The sequence below is a fragment of the Lepus europaeus genome, chromosome 5 (genome assembly GCF_033115175.1).
Source record: "Lepus europaeus isolate LE1 chromosome 5, mLepTim1.pri, whole genome shotgun sequence".
Taxonomy (NCBI): Eukaryota; Metazoa; Chordata; class Mammalia; order Lagomorpha; family Leporidae; genus Lepus; species Lepus europaeus.
This window is the reverse complement of record NC_084831.1, coordinates 68,342,406-68,361,866: the sequence shown is the minus strand read 5'-3', so window position 1 is coordinate 68,361,866 and position 19,461 is coordinate 68,342,406. Positions and strand designations below refer to the sequence as shown.

Here is a 19,461-nt window from a genome sequence, read left to right as displayed (position 1 = left end):
TCATTCTCTCTCTGTGTAACTCTGACTCTCTCTTTAAAGAGAGAGAGAGAGAGTGAGAGAGAGCAAGAATACTCTACCGGCCGGCACTGTGGCTTAACAGGCTAATCCTCCGCCTTGCGGCGCCGGCACACCGGGTTCTAGTCCCTGTTGGGGCACCAGATTCTATCCCGGTTGCCCCTCTTCCAGGCCAGTTCTCTGCTATGGCCCGGGAAGGCAGTGGAGGATGGCCCAAGTGCTTGGGCCCTGCACCCGCATGGGAGACCGGGAGAAGCGCCTGGCTCCTGGCTTCGGATCAGCACGATGCGCCGGCCGCAGCGGCCATTGGAGGGTGAACAAATGGCAAAAAGGAAGACCCTTCTATCTGTCTGTCTCTCTCTCTCACTATCCACTCTGCCTGTCAAAAAAAAAAAAAAACAAAAAAACAAAAAAACAAACAAACAAACAAAAAAACACTCTACCTTGTGTCCCAGGCATTCCTCTGAAATCTTGATGGAAGCTTCCATTACCCCATAATTCTTTGTGCATGCTTGCAAAATCAGCAACATGGATGACATCAAGTTCTGCTACTGCATGAGTTGTATTTGGGTTCACTTCAGCCACAGCTACAGTAGTCTTGCAGCACTTAACTAGCAACCCAGAAAGAATCAGAGCTGGTCCTAGGAAAGCAGGGTGCCCTAGAGCTTTTTCCTGAAGGTATTCTGCTCTTGAAAATCTTTGAAACAAATTTTTACTTTTAAACCTGTGATCCCGTGATGGCAGCAATGGTCTTGAAGATTTTTGAGATGCCCTCTAGGTCTCTTATAAATTGTTCCCATGGTTCAGCAGTGTTAATATCTTTACCAAGTGGCTGCTCAACCAATACTTTCCTTGGCTATACACGTTTACCAGCTTTTTCACTTGGTTCCTAGCCAGACTGTGAATTTTCCTAATAGTTTTTAAGCTGATACTTTTTTCTCTTGATTTTCACTGTAAAATTGACTAAAAGCAGCCAATAATACCCATACTGCAGCTTTAACACTTTGCTTTCTTGAAATTTCTTCTGCCAAATGAATACCTTAATTTATCACCTAAGTTCAGTCTCCCAAAAGCATCAAAGCATGGACACAATACAGCCAGGTTCCCTGGTGTAACAAGGGTGCCCCTTAATTGAATTCCCAATGGAATCTTCATTTGCATCTGAAATATCATCAGCAAGGCCTTTTACTGTCCACATTTCTATCAGGATTCAAGTCCTCTCAGCCCTTACCAGAACTACCCTTAAAGCTCCACTTACAGCATCATAGGCATTATCTAGTCTCCTCTTACAAACTCTTCCAATCATTTCTGATAAACCAATTCCAAAAGGCTCCTCCACAACCCCACTACTCAGTACCAATTTTCTGTATTAGCTTTTCGTTTCTACAACAAAATACCTGAGGAAACTAACTTTATAAAGACAAAAGTTTTATTTAGATTTTTATTTAGATTTGGAGATCCAGTCCAAGATAAAGCAGCCCCATTTGTTTGGCCTCTAATGAGGACAGTGGATAGCAATAACAAAGAATGTAGAAGAGGATCACTCAACAATCCAGGAAGCAGAAAGAGAGAGAGAAACAGGTTGAGCTTTTAAACAACCTCTCATGTGAACAAACATTTTGAGGGCATGCCCCCAACAAGATTCCATAAGCCAACTCCTAAAAATTCGGCATCCCCCAAGTCTTTAACAAGGATTTTTGGAAAACTCCCAAACTAGTATTCAACTAGTATTCACCTAGTAGTAGCCAGTGGCTTGTGAAGGGTTAGAGTAGGAGGGTTGTCCTACCGGGAAGCAAGACTTTTTATGGGGGCAGATTTTATGTGCAGTGGGTTAAGACACTGCTTGGGAAACCCACATCTCTTATCTGAATGCCTGATTCAAGTCCCAGCTACTCTGCACTTCCAATCCAGATTATTGCTAATGTACCTAGGAAATAGCAGATGATCAACCAAATACTTGGGTTCCTGAAACCCATGTGGAAGACCTGGATGGAGTTCCTGACTCCTGGATATGGCCTGTCCCAGTCCTAGCTGTTACAGACATTTGGGGACTGAACCAGCAAATGGAAAAATCTCTCTCTGTCACTCTTTCAAATCAATCTTTAAAAAATGTCTTAGGGGCTGGTGCTGTGGCTCAGCGGGTTAAAGCCTTGGCCTGAAGCACTGGCATCCCATATGGATGCTGGTTCTAGTCCTGGCTACTCCACTTCCGATCCAGCTCTCTGCTATAGTCTGGGAAAGCAGTAGAAGATGGCCCAAGTCCTTGGGCCCCTGCACCCACGTGGGAGACCAGGAAGAAGCTCCTGGCTCCTGGCTTCGGATTGGCGCAGCTCCGGCTGTTGCAGCCATCTGGGGAGTGAACCAGCGGATGGAAGACCTCTCTCTTTGTCTCTACCTTTCTCTGTAACTCTGTCTTTCAAAATAAAATAATAATTAAAAAATTTTCTTATATAAAATGGAGAACTTTACTGTGCTTTTGTCAAAATGGTTAAAATAATGCAGGCCTGCATTTATTAACAAACAGCATCAGAAACTATATAGCCTCAAATTATGGATATGGGTAAATTTATATACCTTTGAATCATCCATGTCAGTTATAGATAGTTTAGTAATTTATTATTTTTTATATAACATATCTTTATTTTACCTTATAGTCAAAGTCTTATTGGTGCCATCAAATAAAGAGTCCAACAAATAAAAAGTTAAAAAAAAAAAAAATCACAGTTGAGCAGGAAAACAGGCATTGGGCTATACATACACAATAATTAAAGATAATTTCAAATGAACTTAACCTTCTTAAATTATAACTTACAAAACTTTAAAAGTTTCAAAAGATCAGTGAGTTTAATTTTTGACTCATTTTACCTGAATATCCTACTTGCGGTGTCCAAGTTTTATACCCTTGTCTTTGCTGATTTCCAGCAGGGAATGGAGTTTTAAGTGCTTGAGGATACTTAGTATCTGGTGCAGAGGATGAGCTTGTGCCAAAAGTAAAATTTGATGCAACTGCAGTTTCCACATAAGACCTTTTGTTTCCAAAGTATGAACCTGAATTTGAAAAATTAATTACTAATGGATTAGTATTAGTATTAATGATATATTAATTCCTATTATTTATATCATGTTACTTACTATAAAATGTCATCTGATAATTTTTTTAAATATGACAAATTATGACAAATTTAATGACATTGATAATCTTTTACTAAAATACACTAATATGGCTTTTGCATCTCAATTTCACTGATTACTCTTGCAAAATCCTAAATTACCTTTTAGTCTTTAAATACATACCAATATGTTTAATTTCAAAGAATATACATAAACAGTCTAGCAAAGTGTCTTGACACACGTTTGGGCTCTATGAAAACTCATTATCCTTATTTTCCTCAAAAAACTTTTAAAGTCAGTGTTGTGCAGGTTAAGTTGCAGCTGCCAAAGCTGTCATTCCATATTGGAATGCCAGCTGGAATCCTGGCTACTCTGCTTTGGATTGACTTCCAGCTAATGGGCCTGGAAAGGCAGCAAATGGCCCAAACACTTGGGTCCATACCACGCATCTGTGAGACCAGGACAGAGTTTGGGCTGGCCCAGATCTGGCTGTTGCAGTCATTTGGGGGAGTGAACCAGTAGATAGAAAATGTACTGTCTCTTTCTAACCCTCTCTCTACTTCTCTCCCACCTTCCCTCTCTGTTGCTTTGCCTTTCAAATAAAGAAACAGATAAATCTTTTTCTAAAAACAAAAGTTTGTTGAGTCCTTTTTCTTCTGCCTGCTTCCAAATTGTTGGTTTCCAGGGTTCCATACTTTTAAACTTCTCTCACAAATCTACATGATACATTTTCTCTGGGCATCTCATCTGTTCTCCTGCTTTCTATTAACATCTATTTCTTGACAAGTCTTAAACTTTCATATACAGCCCGACATTTGCCACACATTGTAAACCAGGTGGTAAACTTCTTAATAAAGGCAAATATTTTAGGCTTTGTGGGCCCTAGAGTCACTTTCATAATTACTTAACTTTGAAAGAGTTGAAAGCTCTCATATATAATACAGAAATGAGTATGGCTCTCTTCCAATGAAACTATTTCTAGATACTGAAACATGAGTTTCATATACAATGCTAACATCACAAAATATTCCTTTTTCAATCCTTTAAAAACGCAAAAACTATTCTTATCTCTCTACCTGAACTGTTCAGTATAATAGCCACTAGCCACATGTGACTATTTAAATTAAAATTCTAAAAATCCAGTTTCTAAGTCACTCTAGCCACATTTCAAATGCTCAGCAGCCACATTTGGCTACTGGGCAGTATAGATATGACATTTCTACCAATGCAGGAAGTTCATGTTAGACATTGTGGCTCTTGGTCACTATATTTAACTTTTAGACATAAACCTCTAGATACCTTCCCAACACTTCTAAATGTCCAAATGTAAACTCATTATCTTTCCTTAATTTTTTTCCCTTTATTATTAGGATCAAATCATAAACTTAGGACTCATTCTTAACTCATCTTTCCTTTTTCATAAAGAGCTGGAGAGAGATCTTTCATCTGCTGGTCAATGGCTGGGTTGGGCCAGGTGGAATCCAGGAGCCTAGAACTCTAGAACTCAACAGTCTTCCACGTGAATGGTAGGGGTGCAAGTACTTGGGCCATCTTCCTCTGTTTTCCCAGGTACATTAGCAAGGAGCTGGTTTGTAAGTGTAGTGGGACTCCAACCAGCACTCCTATGTGATGTGGCATCACAGGTAGCGAATTAACCCACTCTGCCACAACGGTGGCCCCCTTAACTCATCTTTCATCAACTCTAATAATCAAGTCCTGTAATTCTTTTTCTGTTGTAAAGTCATTAAAATTTTGAACTCTCTCCACTCATACAAGTGCATTTTAAGTCTGCATCTTCTTTAGGTCTTTTACAAGTGTCCTACTTGTGCTGCTTGCTTTCAGTATTACCCTTGTCTAATTCTTGACATCATCACTAGTGATCCTTCTAAAGATCAAATTTGATATCTTATCTCCCTTCCTTACAATTCCTGTCTTCCCATAACCACCATGGAATCTAACTTATTTCTCTGTGTGGGTTCCAGCCGCAACCAATGACACACTCTATTTGGATAATTTGAGGAAGCTTTGGTAAGGGAGTATTTACAAAGCTGTGGGCAGGGTGTAGGGGTTCAGTCATAAAGACGGATGTAGAAAAAAGACAAAATGTGCTCTATTAGCATCCCTAGGCTTAAAGAGTTAAGCCCTTTCTTGAACCTTATGCACATTTCTTAGTTCTCCTCCAACTCCTTTAATCTCTATTTTACCGTATCTTCTTCATATTCTTCCCCTTGATTCCAAATGTGCTGCTAACTTTCAAATCTGTATCCCACATACAGTATACAGAACTGATTTCACTTTCCTAGATTGAGTCATTCACTATCTCAATCCTGTCGTAGAACTATCAGACCTATCAAATTCCAGGACACCCAGCTGCCGTCCTCCAAGCCACAGCTGAACTTCTCTGAGGTAAACATCACCCACATCTCCCCGCACTCAGCAGCTGAAGGCCTCCCAAGCACGCCCACCAGAGAACTCCTTGCCTTGAGCGGGCCCAGCGCTCGGAGGGCAGAGGAAGGTGCTGTTGCTGCTGCTCCTGTCGCCGGCGACTCCAGACGTGCCTGGCGGGGTGGACGCAGGGAAGGCCTGGCCCGAAGAGCGGCTCTGAGAAGCATCCTGGAGTCCGAAATTGTAGCGGGGACCCTGGGAGGCAGCCTCTCCCGACGACTGAGAAACCGCAGGGGCGGAAGGCGAGGTTGAAGAGCTCTCACGTCTCAACATTCTCCCGAATTTCCCCCACAAACAAAGTTTGGGATCCCGTGCGCCACTTCGTAGACGGCGGAAAGCCGCGCGCCGCAAAGAAAGGCGGGAAACCGCGATCAGACGCACGAGGCTGCTTGGCGCAGGCGCACAAGGTTCCGCGTTCCTACCTTAACCTTGGAACGCTGCTCTTGGCGGCGCCCAAGCCCATCACCTCGCACGAACTTAATCATATTTACACTTCCTCAACCTGCAGGAGTCAGGCTAACGGAATTCTTCATTGCCCTCCAACACCTGTTTTGGTTATTTGCATAGGTTCCTATTTCCCTTATTGCGAAAAACATGCTTCTAATTTCCCGCTGCCGCTAACAGTGAAAACATCTACCACTCACATCTCAGGACAACCAACCTTACATTGGCCTTGGTTAAATGAGTATGTTAGTTTGTGGAAAAGTTGGCTTACAAGTTGCTTTTCAAAGACTTCTTCATCTCTAAATAGTGTGCAAGCAGATTTGTGCTAAGTGCGCAGAGAAATACTAGGTAACGCCTCTTGAAGTTTAAGGTAGAAAAATCCCCAAGTTCTGCCATGATTCCACAAACTTTGTGGAGTAAATGTTTTTCCAAATACTGCAGTAGTACCAACTTTAAGGGATACTAGAATTGAACCACAACCCCCTGGATACTGTTATACTACCAGGAAACATTTTCATCAGCATGGCATAGGTTAAACCAGGTATCTACAATATAGTTCACCTACCACCCATTAACCACAGACCTAAACTACTTTTAAAACTTTATTTGGGGCCCAGCACTGTATCCATGATAAGCAAGACAGCTGCCTGCAGTAATAGCAACCCATGGAGCCTCTGCCATGAAGGGCAGCAGATTGCCCGGGTCCTTGGGCCCCTGCAACCGCTTCTGGGGATCTGGAAGAAGCTCCTGGCTCCTGAAGGATTGCGCAGCTCCAACAGTTGTGACAATCTGGGGAGTAAGATTGCAGGTGGAAGACCTCTGCCTCTCAGATAAAATCTTTGGGGAAAAAAACACAAAAACTTCAAAGGCAGTTATTTTAGAGGCCCAAATGGTCCCAACTTCCCTGGCTGAAGCCAGGGGCTTCTTCTGGGTCTCCCACACTGTGCATGGGCCAGAGCACTCATTCTCCACTGCTCTCCCAGGTGCATTAAGAGAACTGGATCAGAAGCCAAGCAGCCAGTACTCCCAACTGGTGCCCATAATGGATGCCAAAGGCCGCTTTACCCTCAATGCCAATGTGGGCAGACTCCCTTAGTGATAAACACAGGGTGTTACTGCACCCTCAATAAAGATGTTCAAAAAATACTTTTCATCATTTGTCCTAAAAAATATCACCTATCAGTTCATTTCCAAAAACAAGCTTTAACTGGGCAATTTTTGACAAAGTGCTAAACAAAAAGTACTCAAAACTGCAACCAATTAAGATAGTGAGCAAATTCAGCCCTTAGTCTGTAAATCCCCCCTAAACTTAAAAAAAAAGTGAATCTCTTCTACATGGTTATTTTTATTTGAAAGGCTTCAGTGACAGAATACTTCCATCTGCATACAGAATCCGAGACAGGAGCCAAGAACTTCAATTACATCTCACAGTGGCAGGAACTCAAGCATTCGAGCCATCATTTGATGCCTCTCATCATGCACATTAGCAGGAGACTGGATTGGAAGTGGAGTAGCTGGTATTCAACCAGACATTCAGATATATATGATGCAGGAATCTCAACACCACCCCTGTGCATATTTTTATTTATATATGGGTTTATCTGTCATTTAAAATTCTTGCAGACACAAACCAATTTACAGCTGTTGTTCTACATAACAAAAAGGGAATAAACTCAATGACATGGAGATGATACACTGAAGCATAAACAAAAAATTATACTCAGAGTTAACAGCATTAAGAAAACCTAAAGAAAGCTGAACATACAATGCAAAATCTTATTTTACAATATGTATAATTACATAATTTATTAAAATTAATTTAACACAATATACAAAATATTAACAGTAGTCAATGTTGGAATGGCAGCTACACTAAACAACTTTTCCATCAGCCAACCTAGCTCACTAATTCAGGCTGAACATTCACCCTGCGAAGCACTTCTTCAGGCATGCAAAAAACAGGATTAACAGGTTTTATCTGTTCTTCTCCCAGAAGGGACAATCCAGCAATTCCAAATAATGTATGAAAAGGATCCACCTAAAACAAAAATTCACAGATTACAAAATGAACAGTCTCCCCCAAAACCTTGCTTCAATATATTTTATTTATACTGCAGCCAATTCCACTTTGTGTACATGCTTTAACATTTTCAGAAATAAACTTAAAACGGCTTCAAAATATGACCTTTATCATATATATTTACTAACTTGTTTGATAACAGGCAAGGAGAATTTTTTCTGACACTATTCAGAAAAGTACACTGCTTTGAAGTAACATGCCTGGGAATGCCTACAGCAATGAAAGTAATGCAACACTGAAAAGATATATAAACATTAGAAATATACTTGCCATATCTCCTGGCCTGTCTGCAAATCCCCCCGTTTCTTCATCTTGACATGCTAAGATGAAACTCCGCAGTTTCTCTCTATCAATCCAATGAAGTCTTCCAATAATCTTTAGAGAAGCCAACACCCACCATGAATAGCACACATCTGGTAACTAGGAGTGAGGGAAAGCAACAAATAACTACCAGTATTAATTCTGTTCTTAAGTCATTAGGAACAATTTGTAAGTGAAGTCTCATCTAAACAATCTGATATTCAAACAGTGAGAAGTAACAAGAAACATTAAAATCTGTTTGCAATGTTTGCTTCTAATTAAAAGATAACCAGTGGGAAAGAGAAAGCTAACTCCAATTCATAAGTACCCATTCTAAATGTTTCAGGGCTCAGTGACAAGCATACATCTACATTTCTAACTGCACCAATAAATTCCTAACTCAGCCCGTTAACCAAGAAGCTGGTGAGAGGTTCATGAAATCTCTTAAGGGCTGTAGTGGGTAAAGCCACCACCTGTAGAGCCAGCATCCCATTGGGTGCTGGAACTCTCCACTTCTGATCCACTCTCCCATGGTCTGAGAGAGCAGTGGGAAGATGGCCAAAGTCCTTGGGCCCCTGCACCTATGTGGGAGACCAGGAAGAAGCTCCTGGCTTTGGATGGGCCCAGCTCCAGCTGTTGTGGCAAGCTGGGGAGTGAACCAGCAGATAGAAGGCCTCCCTCCCTCCTTCTCTGCAACTCTGCAGATGGAAGACTTTCTCCCTCTGCCTCTGTAACTCTGCCTTTCAAATAAATCAATCTTTATGAAAGTCTGCAAAAAATTAAAAAAAAAAAAAATCCCAGAGAATGTTAGAATAATCTACATACAAACTTTTCCAATGCTTTCCAACTAGGCACCAATTTGCCTTAGTATCATCTAAAGCCTGGCTCCCCAAATTTCTTACACATGATTCAGGGGCACATTAAGTGTATCCAAGAGCAGAAGCATTTCAATCCTTTGGAATCTACTTTTGCCACTGGCAGGCTTTTTGAGATATTATAATGGAAGAAACGATTAAGTTGAAAAGTTACAATAGGAGGAAGGCCAAGGACTTCATTACTACAAAGTGGCATTGATTCAAGCTTATGAAATAATACCTTCTCTGGTCTTCCATTAAGTCCACCTGAAGGTAACTGTCGTTCACAAAGCCACCAACCAAGTAAATCGGAATTTACTTGATGCAGCTGACTAGTAATAGCCAGGAATCCTGTGCAACAATAGATCTAAAATTACAGACATAAAGTACATGTGTATAATAATTTGACAGTAAAATGACAAAAATCAAACTATTCAAATTATTAAAACATTTTTATCACTTTTGCCTTCTGATCTGACAATTCAACTTTTCTAATTTTAAATAATTGCAAAAATCCAAGTATACCTCTACTAAAATACATGTCATGGCATGTCTCTTCTGAGACCTACAGATAAGGGTAAGAATACTGCACAAAGGGATGCTACATATAATGGGAGATTTTATACTACTCAGACATTCAATGAAAAACTTGAGTCTTGAGTTGACCACAGGTATTACGATTGTGGAATGCAAAGTCATGCATAAGGGAGCAACTACATATAAAGTCCTCTGGCACAAGCAATGAGCTGCCCGTTTGGCTCATGGTAGGTAGAAATGTTTTCAACTGCATAATTAAAAATTAAATATATTTTGGTTCAATTGCTTGGGCCAGAGGGATCTACTAACATAAGGCAAAATATTGTGGAAAAAGCTTTCCGTAATTCTTAATATCCAATGTTTCACTCCAATGATATTACACTTAACACATTTCCCTGTCATCACAATGGTAATTCCTTCAAAATTGATACTAAAATTTAATCTGAATTAAGTTACCTGCCCAGCATGAGATTCAGAACCTGGTCTGCAACCAAACCCACCATCAAAGTTCATACAAGATAAAACAAATTCGATGGCTTTTTCCACATCAATTGCATCAAGCTTCCCCTATAAATAAAGAAATATGCCTGTTAAATTTCAAAAGTCCTCATGGATACTTAATCATTTCAATATTCAAAGCTTGGGGCAAGCACTGTGGTGCAGCAGGCTGGGCCACACTTGAGATGGCCACCCATCTGTTCATATCCCAAGTGAAAGTGCGTGAATAGAGGAGTTTCAGTTACTATTTCCAATCCAGCTTCCTATGAAGTACACCCAGCAGTGATGGCTCATGTATTTGGGATCCCTGCCACCGAATGCAAGACCATTCATGGCTCTGACCTAGCCCAGGCCCTGGCTCTTGTGGACAATTTGGGAATGAACCAGCTGGTGAAAACACCTGTGTGTCACTTTGCCTTCCAAATAAACAAACCTTAATGTAAGTATTTTCAAAGCTTACCAAAAGAGCTAAGGTTGCCACCGCACAGAAAGAGAATCTTGTATCAATTTCTCCTAAAACAAAAAGGGATCAATCAAACCATTATCACAAACTTCCTTCTGATATAGTACAAGTTACCTAAAAACAAAATTTGTACACCTACTAGCTTGAATTTCCAAGAGTTCAAGCTTAACTTCAGGTAATCAGAACTGCTTAAAACCTGAAGTTATTTATTTCTAAGTCTAATAACTAAAAAACTACTCTGTCAAAAATAATAGCAAATTATCAATGTTGTTTATGGGGGTCCAGAAAGGGAAGGAAACATCTTAAAAAAAAACTAGCTAATTTCAAAAAACACAAAGCTTACCCTTATTTAATAAAAAGTAGATTTTCACATCCCATGAAGCAGCTGGTCTTTCTGGCCTGCACTGTGTTTAGCCCTAAAACACAGATTATCTACATTTACCAAATAAAATCCTATTCCCTCCCACCACATAAATATTCAGTAAGTTTGTAAAGTTTTTTTAGAAGTCTTTTTCCCTTTCCAGCAAGTACTTTTTAAAAACTTTACAAAACCACCAAATATTGGGGGAAAAAAAATTCACCTACCTTATCTTTTAGACTGGCCCCCTCTGTTCCAGTGCTCCTGTATGCTGTTATAACTACCACAGTGCATGCTGGAACTTCCAGCAGACCATTAACTCCAATTAGACCAGCTGCTTCATGAGACCTGAAAAAATGAAATACTTAAAAAAAAGAAAATCTACAAACTGGTTCTAAGCGAAGTCAGGACATTTTAATATTGGTATTTGGGAAGCATGAAGCATGGACTAAATCTGACATTACCCCAAATGTCTCCAGCAAATGAACCATCTTCTTTCTGTAGACTTTGGACATATTCCACAACTTTATTCACGTCAATAACATTAATACTATCATACAGAGTAAGAATCTGCAACAAAGAAACATGAAGTAAATGCCCCTTTTAGACTGTTCTGATGCCCTCTCGACTATCTTTGAAGCTATAAAGCATGTCTCAGTTTATACCGCAAACTTTCCCCCAATATACAGTCTTGTTAGTCAACAAAATTAAGACACTAACCAAAAAGCAATTATTTTTCCATGTATAAACTACAATGCAGCATCCCAAAATACTCAAATACACTGTACGTAAATGTACTTATTTACATACAGAAATGGTTGGACCAGGCCAAGGCCAAGAGCTTCTTTTGGGTTTCCCACGTGGTGCAGGGGCCCAAGTTCTTGGGGCTGTATTTTGCTGCTTTACCATGTGCATTAGCAGGGAGCTGGACGGCAAGTGGAGCAGCCAGGACTCAAACCAGAACCCATATGGCATGCTGGCATTGCAGCTGGAGGCTTTAACTACTATAGCACAACAATGGCCCCCCAGAAATGGTATCTTAAGTTGTTGTGGTGCATTGAGCTAAGCTGCGCCTCCTGTATCAGAGCACCTGGGAAGGCAGAGAATACTCCAAGTCCTTGGGAATCTGCCAACAATGTCGGAGACCCATACAAACTCCAGGCTCCTGGCTTTGGCCTGGTCCAGCCCTGGCCATCTGAGGAATAAACCAGCAGATGAAAGGTATGTCTCTCTCCTTCAAATAAACAATTCAAAATAAATAGAATTTTTTTTTCAATGAGTCTTTAAGTCACATGGGTTGGCATTAAGCATTGTGGCAATGAACTAAGCCACCACATTGTTTGCACGCATCCCACCTAGGAATGCTAGGTCAAGTTCCAGCTACTCTGCCTCCAACATAGACCTGGATGGAGTTTTTCCTGGGCTCTGGGCCCAGCCCTGACTTGTGGCCATTTGTATTGGCCTTCAGCAGAAGGAAGACCTGTCATTCCAACTTAAGGAAAAAAAACGGGGCTGGTGATGTGGCATAGGGGATGAATGCCACCACTTTTGGGTGCTAGTTCCTGTCCTGGTTGCTCCACTTCTCATCCAGCTCCCTCCTAACACACCTGGGAAAGCAGCAGGGGATGGCCCAAGTGCCTGGGCCCATGCACCCATGTGGGAGAAGCTCATAGCTCTGGACGTGCCCAGATCTGGCCATTATGGCCATTTGGGGAGTGGACCAGCAAATGAAAAATTTCTTTCCTTTTTCAATCAATAAATAAATCTAAAAATAAAATCACATGGATCTACATCACTATCAAAAACTGCACTTAAATATCTTTCAAATGCTTACATATATTAAGCACAGAATTTTTAATCCTCCAAGGTCTCAGTGTAATTTTATAATTCACATCAATGGTGATTCAGCTAATACATGCCATTCCATCATTGACCTTGTAGGACAGACTCCACTTGTACATGAAACTTTACAGTATCAGTTTTTCATCTTCCTGATAAAGTTTCAACTCCTGGCTTTCATTTAAGAGCATTTACTATTAAGCAACTGATATTTTCAAGTTATTTACCTGGACAGCACTAAGAGTATACAAAAGGTGAGGGTCATGTCCAATACTTGCACTTATTCCACCACACTCATGTTGGCATGACTTAATAAATGTCAGAATTTCTTCTCTATTCATGCGATGAAGTTGTCCCATGAGATCCATTACTGTCAGACCCCAATAGATGCCACTCATCCTCAAGTACTCGGACATACAGTATTCCTAAAATACATAATTTCTTAACTTTGTCAGTTTGAATTGATGATAGATTTAAGAGGTGAAATGAATAAAGCAAATTCACTAGGCATACCACTATGATTACTTCATGTGATCATAACAGTATCACTAGTTAGCAGTAAACATTAATCAGAATAAACAGTTACTTGTGAAGCATGATAAAAAAATTAATCTGTGGTTAACATCACTAATAGTTTCAGCTCTGCCCAAGCACTAACCAAAAGTAAGGTAAATTAGAAAACTCATCTGCTGCATAGTGTTCAGGAAAAATTTCTTTCAGTTCCTATACCATATTCATTAAGCATTCATTCTTTTAATATATGGACTTTGTACAACACCTATTATGCATTTTGTAATGACATTAATCACCTGAAACTTGAAATGACCTAAGCATGGAAATCATAGCATGCGCAGATGAAAATGAAGATTCCAGCAACAAACTTGTGTTTCAGTTAGCAATGGATTATACTTGAGAAGTGTAAAACTTAAATTTGCTACCAACCCAAATTCAGCATTTAGAGGTAAGTAGAGAGTATGTTAAGTCAAAACTTCAACACCAGATGTCTTCCACAATCCAGATAACCTAGCTGATCACATACAATAAGGAAAAATATCCACTCCCAGCTCTATCTTTTCTTTACATTTTCCTAAGATTGTCCCAGGGGATATTGATTTTCTTTTTCAAAAATATTCAGGTAAAACTTTTTCAAGGTCTCAGCGTAATTCTAGAGCTAAAGTGTTATTACACATCAGCATTAAATTCAGGTAATACATGCCAACACATCATTGACCTTGAAAGCTTCACCCAAACTACAACAGAAACCTATATCATGCCTCAAAATCCTAACCCACTTTGTCTGGCGTTGCTAAGTACCATCTTGATTCTGATATACCTCCCCAATCTCACATACCCAAGAAGCACTTAATCTGGAGGGCACATCTTCAGTTGTATACCAGTTTAACAAACAGGACATAAAACACTGCCCTTGCTTGTGCCTAACATACCTCTTTAAAAACTTTCCCACATAAAATCATACATACGTAATCATCTTTCTTTGAGCCATAGGATGCAATATAGTCAGCGTGTTTCTCCAATAATAGGGAGTTGGGAGCATCTGGTTTGATAACAACATCCTTCTGAGGTGTACCCTTGCAAAACAAAACAAGAGTTACCTTATCAATGTTTCCTTTGTTCTCATAGTGTATTCAATCTACTTCTTTTTTACTTTCATTTCATCCTGTCACAGGAAAATTCAATTGCAAGTGAGTGACAAGAATGTAAAGCATTATAGTTCTTCTCATTCAGTCAAGGGTAAGGTATTTTTCAGGTCTCAGAGTAATTCTAGAGCTAAAGTAGTAATAATCAACTTTAAATTCAGAATACATGCCAGCTCATCATTGACCCGAAAAAAAAAAAGGACCTTTCACTTTTAAGAGCTAAATAAAACAAATACCATAGGTTATCAAAAACATGTCGCAAATGTCAATTCTTGCTGAACCTAATTCAGGAACCTTTCACACCCCCAAAATTACTCAAATTTTCATGTAAGGAGTCTTTCCAGCTCCATCTAATCCAACCTCAATAGGAGTGTCTGGGTTTCCAACCAGTCACCAGGTAATGAGGACACTGCTCTAGTTCTCATCTACCTCTTCATAACTCCGCAATGGAGTTACCCTAAGTAGGTCACGACGATTACTGAAAGTGATTATGTAGCGAATTCCCTGATTCCATTTAAAGATGGAGGTCTTCAAGCGAGACCACATTACGATTCTGAACTATTTCGGGAATCCTAAAAAATAAATGTATAAATAACACGTATTCGTTAAGGACAAAAAGCCAACAAGCAGTCCGGGCTTTTAAAGGAATTATGAAATCAGGTCGCTTAATCCAGAGAGGCCTGCGAGACAGGCGGAAGCCTGAACAAAATTAGAAGCGACGACTGTGCCCGCGAGGTCTGCAGCAATGCTGAGTAACACTCCAGCCTGAGTCCTCAAGAAACCTTCAAAGACCGGAGTCTTAAATCCACCATCCTCCAACACTGGGTGAACAACCACATGGTAACTGCACGGCTCAACGCTACCCTGTCTCCTTCCTACCCAACTACCCAGCACCAAGAAGCTGAGACCCATCACTCACCATGTCTAGGAGCCAAAAGAGAGAAAAGTCCTGTGTCCCGGCAGACTTAAACGGCGCGCGCCTGCGCAGATGCGCTCCTAAGGCCCCCTCCGCAGCCTGACATAGCTGGCCACAGTTCCGCCTGAAGGACGCAGCCATTCCGTGTCCTAGGACCCCACCGGATGTTCGTAGCTGTCCTCGCCGCCTGTTAGGAAAGGTCGTAGCGCTGGTTTGCGGGTACCGAGTGTACACCAATGTCTGAAACAGGTTAATATGTGAGTTGCGTTTAAGAAATTATTTGTTCTTGGGGTCCTTTGTGATTTGAATATCTGAAAAGGACTGTTACTGGAATGCCTGCTTGCACATAGTAAGTGTTTGGTAAATTTATTTTGAATAAATGTTAATAAATTGTTCAAGTTCCATTCCTGTTTGCCTTAGCCATTCCAGGTCCCGCCCCGGAATTGCTTTGAAAAACACACAAACCCACATACCTGGTTAGGAGTTTTCCACAGAATTTAATTTACTAGGTGAGTTACAGCTATTTTCATTTGTGAAATCTTCACACTTAGAGTACACATTACAAAATATGGGCGCCATGTCCCTTAACAATGGTAAGTTTGGAAAGGGGTTGCTCACATACTGACATACGTGGGCTATCCGTAATTGAGGGACCAAGTCGAGCGCGCAGTGTTGGTAGGTTACATTCTTTCTCTCTGTAATTCTGTTGATTTTGCATTTATAGCCCCAGGGCTACTTTATTAAATGGATGTGAGTTCAAAATTGTTATCTAGTTTTGGTGAGTTGAGCCTTTCATCATTTTAAAAAAATATTTTTTAAAATTTTTATTTTTATTTGAAATGCAGAAACAGGGAGACAGATATACCATCTGCTTGTTCACTCCCCCCAAATGCCTATTAAAACCCAGAGTAGACCAGGCTGAAGCCCAGAACTGGGAATCAGTCCAGGTGTCCCACATGGGTGGCAGGAGGGATTACCAGCTGTCTTTCTTTCAGGCTGTGGGTTACCAGGAAGGTGGAATTGGTAGCAGAGTTGGGACTCTTGAACCCAGGCACTCAAATATGGAATAGGGGCATCACAAGCAACTTCTTAACTGTTGGACCACACATCCATCTCAAGCCTTTAATCATTAAGTGAAGATTAATCTCCAGCCCCAATAATGCAATTTATTTATTTATTTGACAGGCAGAGTGGACAGTGAGAGAGAGAGAGAGACAGAGAGAAAGGTCTTCCTTTTGCCGTTGGTTCACCCTCCAATGGCCGCTGCGGTTGGCGCGCTGCGGCCAGCGCACCGCGCTGATCCGATGGCAGGAGCCAGGGGCTTCTCCTGGTCTCCCATGGGGTGCAGGACCAAAGCACTTGGGCCATCCTCCACTGCACTCCCTGGCCACAGCAGAGAGCTGGCCTGGAAGAGGGGCAACCGGGATAGAATCCGGTGCCCCGACCGGGACTAGAACCTGGTGTGCCGGCGCCGCAAGGCGGAGGATTAGCCTATTGAACCATGGCGCTGGCCTCTTTTTTTTTTTTTTTTTTAAAGATTTATTTAAAAGGTAGAGTGACAGAGAGGGATGGATGAAGAAGAGATCTTCCATCTGCTGGTTTGCTGCCCAAATAGCTGCAACTCCCAAGGCTGGGCCAGGCTGAAGCAAAGGAGCCTGGAACTCCTATTTGGGTCTCCCACATGGGTGGCAGTGTCCCAAGTACTTGGGCTATCGTCCACTGCCTTCCAGGCACATTAACATGGAGCTGGATCCCAAGCAGAGCAGCAGGGGCTGGACTGGCCCCAAGAGCGATTTTTTTCCTTCAACATTTTACTTTAAACCTTTGTGTGCACTTAGATTTTTAGAGAATGATGGGCTGGCACTGTGGCATAGGGGGTAAAGCCATCTCTTCCAGTGCCAGCATCCCATATGGGCGCTGGTTCTAGTCCCAGCTGCTCCACTTCCAATCCACGTCTCTGCTATGGCCTGGGAAAGCAGTAGAATATGGCCTAAATCCTTGGGCCCCTGCACCCACGTAGGAGACCTGGAAGAAGCTCCTGGCTCCTGGCTTTGGATCACACAGCTCCGGCCATTGTGGCCGACAGGGGAGTGAACCAGCAGTTGGAAGACCTCTGTCTCTCTGCCTTTCCTCTCTCTATGTAACTCTTTCAAATGAATAATAAATGTCAAAAAAAAAATTATGGAAGCCTCATATTCAAATTCAGTAACATTCACATTGAGTCAATACGGACTGAAGGATTGAAAAATATACTTCACTTTCTACTTTCTAGGTGCATTCCACAAATATGTAATGGTTACTGAGAATGTGCCAATATTTTTGGTTTTAGGGGTACATTGATAACCAAAATAGAAATACACACAGAATATATTCTAACAATCTTATAATCACATTCTGCAATTCTATTTCTATGTATTAATCCAACAAATATATTCCCTTGGGTGTGAAGTGACTTATGTACAAGAATATTCATAGCAGCCATCTTTATAATATTACAAATATCTTAATTGGCCATCAAAAGTTTGAATAGGAACATTTAGCCTAGCCGATAAGATGCCCACTTTCCATGTCAGAGTGCTTGGATTCAATTCCTGGCATGGCTCCAGACCCCAGCTTCCTACCAAGGCAGACCCAGACAAGCAGTGGTTCTGGCCCCAGCCCATCCTCAGCCATTTGCAGGCATTAGGGGAGAACCAACAAATGGGAACTCTCTCTGTCTCAAAAAAAAAAAAAAAAAAAAAAAAAAGTTAAAGAAAAAACTACTATAGTGGGATGGTATTGTGGTACATTGGGTTAAGCTGCCACTTGGATGCCTGCATCTCATATCAGAGTATCAATTCGGTTCTTAGCACTCCAGTTCCAATCCAGCTCTCCTAATGTCCCTGGAAACAGCAGATGATGGCTCAGGTACTTGAGTCCCTGCCAACCATGTGTGGACCATCTTGGAGCTCCTAGCTCTAGGCTTCAGCTTGGCCCAACTCTGTTAGGGCAATTTAGGGAGTGGTTGAACCAGCAGATAAAGACCTCTCTCTCTCTTTCTGTCATTCCTTTCAGCCTTTTAAATAAATAAATCTTAAAAAAAAAAAAAAAACAAAACCTGTGATAATTCATTATGCAGCCATTAAAAAGAAAAGAGGGGCCTACACTGTGGCACAGCAGGTTAAACTGCTTCCGATAGTGCCGGCATCACATATGGGCGCCAGTTCAAGTCCTGCCTGCTACACTTCTGATTCAGTTCCCTGCTAATGGGCCTGGGAAAGCAAGAGGAGGTGACCCAAATTCTTGGGCCCCTGCACCCAGGTGGGAGACCTGAATGAAACTCCTGGCTCCTGACTTTGGCCTGACCCAGCCCTGACTGATGGGGCTGTCTAGGGAGTGAACATGTCTTTCCCTCTCTATATATAACTCTGAATTTCAAATAATTAAGCAAATATTTAAAAAAATTAAGAAATTAAATATAATGCAACAGAATAATCTTCAAAATATCCTAAGTGAAAACAAGCATAAAAAATTATCAAAAAGTATAGATCGCTACTATTTGCATAGGAAACAGAAGGAAAATATATGTCTTGCATTGCTAAAAGCATTTGCCTGCAAGGAGGAGAGATGGTCAGGAGATAGGATAATAAGAATAGCTTGCTTTTCACTGAACATTCTGGTATTCTGGAAATGTAGAAAAAGTTCTTACTGGCTAATGTCATAAAGCATATGCCTATTCAGATTTTTGAGACATTAAGTATTTTAAAAATGTGCATTATAGAATTAATGTAGTAAATAAATCGCTTCCTTAGCCGGCGCCGTGGCTCACTAGGCTAATCCTCCGCCTTGCGGCGCCGGCACACCGGGTTCTAGTCCCGGTCGGGGCACCGATCCTGTCCCGGTTGCCCCTCTTCCAGGCCAGCTCTCTGCTGTGGCCAGGGAGTGCAGTGGAGGATGGCCCAAG

At 41.2% G+C, this 19,461-nt stretch overlaps 2 protein-coding genes and 3 non-coding genes across 6 annotated transcripts in view; all 5 read right to left on the bottom strand.

The window, feature by feature from the left end:
• Window positions 1–5,844, bottom strand: part of MSH4 (mutS homolog 4) — a 94,855-nt gene extending 89,011 nt beyond the window's left edge. Inside the window, exons 1-2 of the mRNA XM_062193401.1 lie at window positions 5,607–5,844; window positions 2,881–3,063 (exon numbers count right to left, since the gene is read on the bottom strand). Coding sequence (XP_062049385.1) covers window positions 2,881–3,063; window positions 5,607–5,844 — 421 coding nt within the window. The remainder of the gene's footprint in view (window positions 1–2,880; window positions 3,064–5,606) is intronic.
• A 1,738-nt stretch (window positions 5,845–7,582) lies between these two features.
• On the bottom strand, window positions 7,583–15,594 carry RABGGTB (Rab geranylgeranyltransferase subunit beta). Of its 2 annotated transcripts, XM_062191564.1 has the most exons (9): window positions 15,522–15,594; window positions 14,426–14,533; window positions 13,172–13,369; window positions 11,570–11,675; window positions 10,745–10,797; window positions 10,243–10,353; window positions 9,491–9,616; window positions 8,366–8,515; window positions 7,583–8,053 (listed from the first exon to the last, which is right to left on the bottom strand). In XM_062191564.1, exons 1-9 carry the CDS (start codon window positions 15,522–15,524, stop codon window positions 7,913–7,915), a joined length of 996 nt encoding a protein of 331 aa, XP_062047548.1. In that variant the 5' UTR covers window positions 15,525–15,594; the 3' UTR covers window positions 7,583–7,912. The 2 variants fall into 2 exon arrangements, with proteins under 2 accessions (XP_062047548.1, XP_062047549.1); XM_062191565.1 differs by lacking the exons at window positions 14,426–14,533; window positions 15,522–15,594 and adding an exon at window positions 14,558–14,763.
• Window positions 12,970–13,040, bottom strand: LOC133761317 (small nucleolar RNA SNORD45). The gene has a single exon (XR_009866120.1). It is a non-coding gene; the product is annotated as a small nucleolar RNA SNORD45 (small nucleolar RNA).
• Window positions 14,093–14,176, bottom strand: LOC133761315 (small nucleolar RNA SNORD45). Its single transcript, XR_009866118.1, has one exon. It is a non-coding gene; the product is annotated as a small nucleolar RNA SNORD45 (small nucleolar RNA).
• LOC133761316 (small nucleolar RNA SNORD45) lies at window positions 14,710–14,788 on the bottom strand. The gene has a single exon (XR_009866119.1). It is a non-coding gene; the product is annotated as a small nucleolar RNA SNORD45 (small nucleolar RNA).
• Window positions 15,595–19,461: the final 3,867 nt, after the last annotated feature.

Bases quoted from the DNA above. Each gene is read 5' to 3' on its own strand.
- RABGGTB (XM_062191564.1), bottom strand. The intron at 13,370-14,425 runs GTATGTATGATT...TATGTATTTTAG, and splicing joins GCTCAAAGAAAGATGATTAC to GAATACTGTATGTCCGAGTA. The intron at 10,354-10,744 runs GTAAGCTTTGAA...CTTTATTTATAG, and splicing joins TGGCAACCTTAGCTCTTTTG to GGGAAGCTTGATGCAATTGA.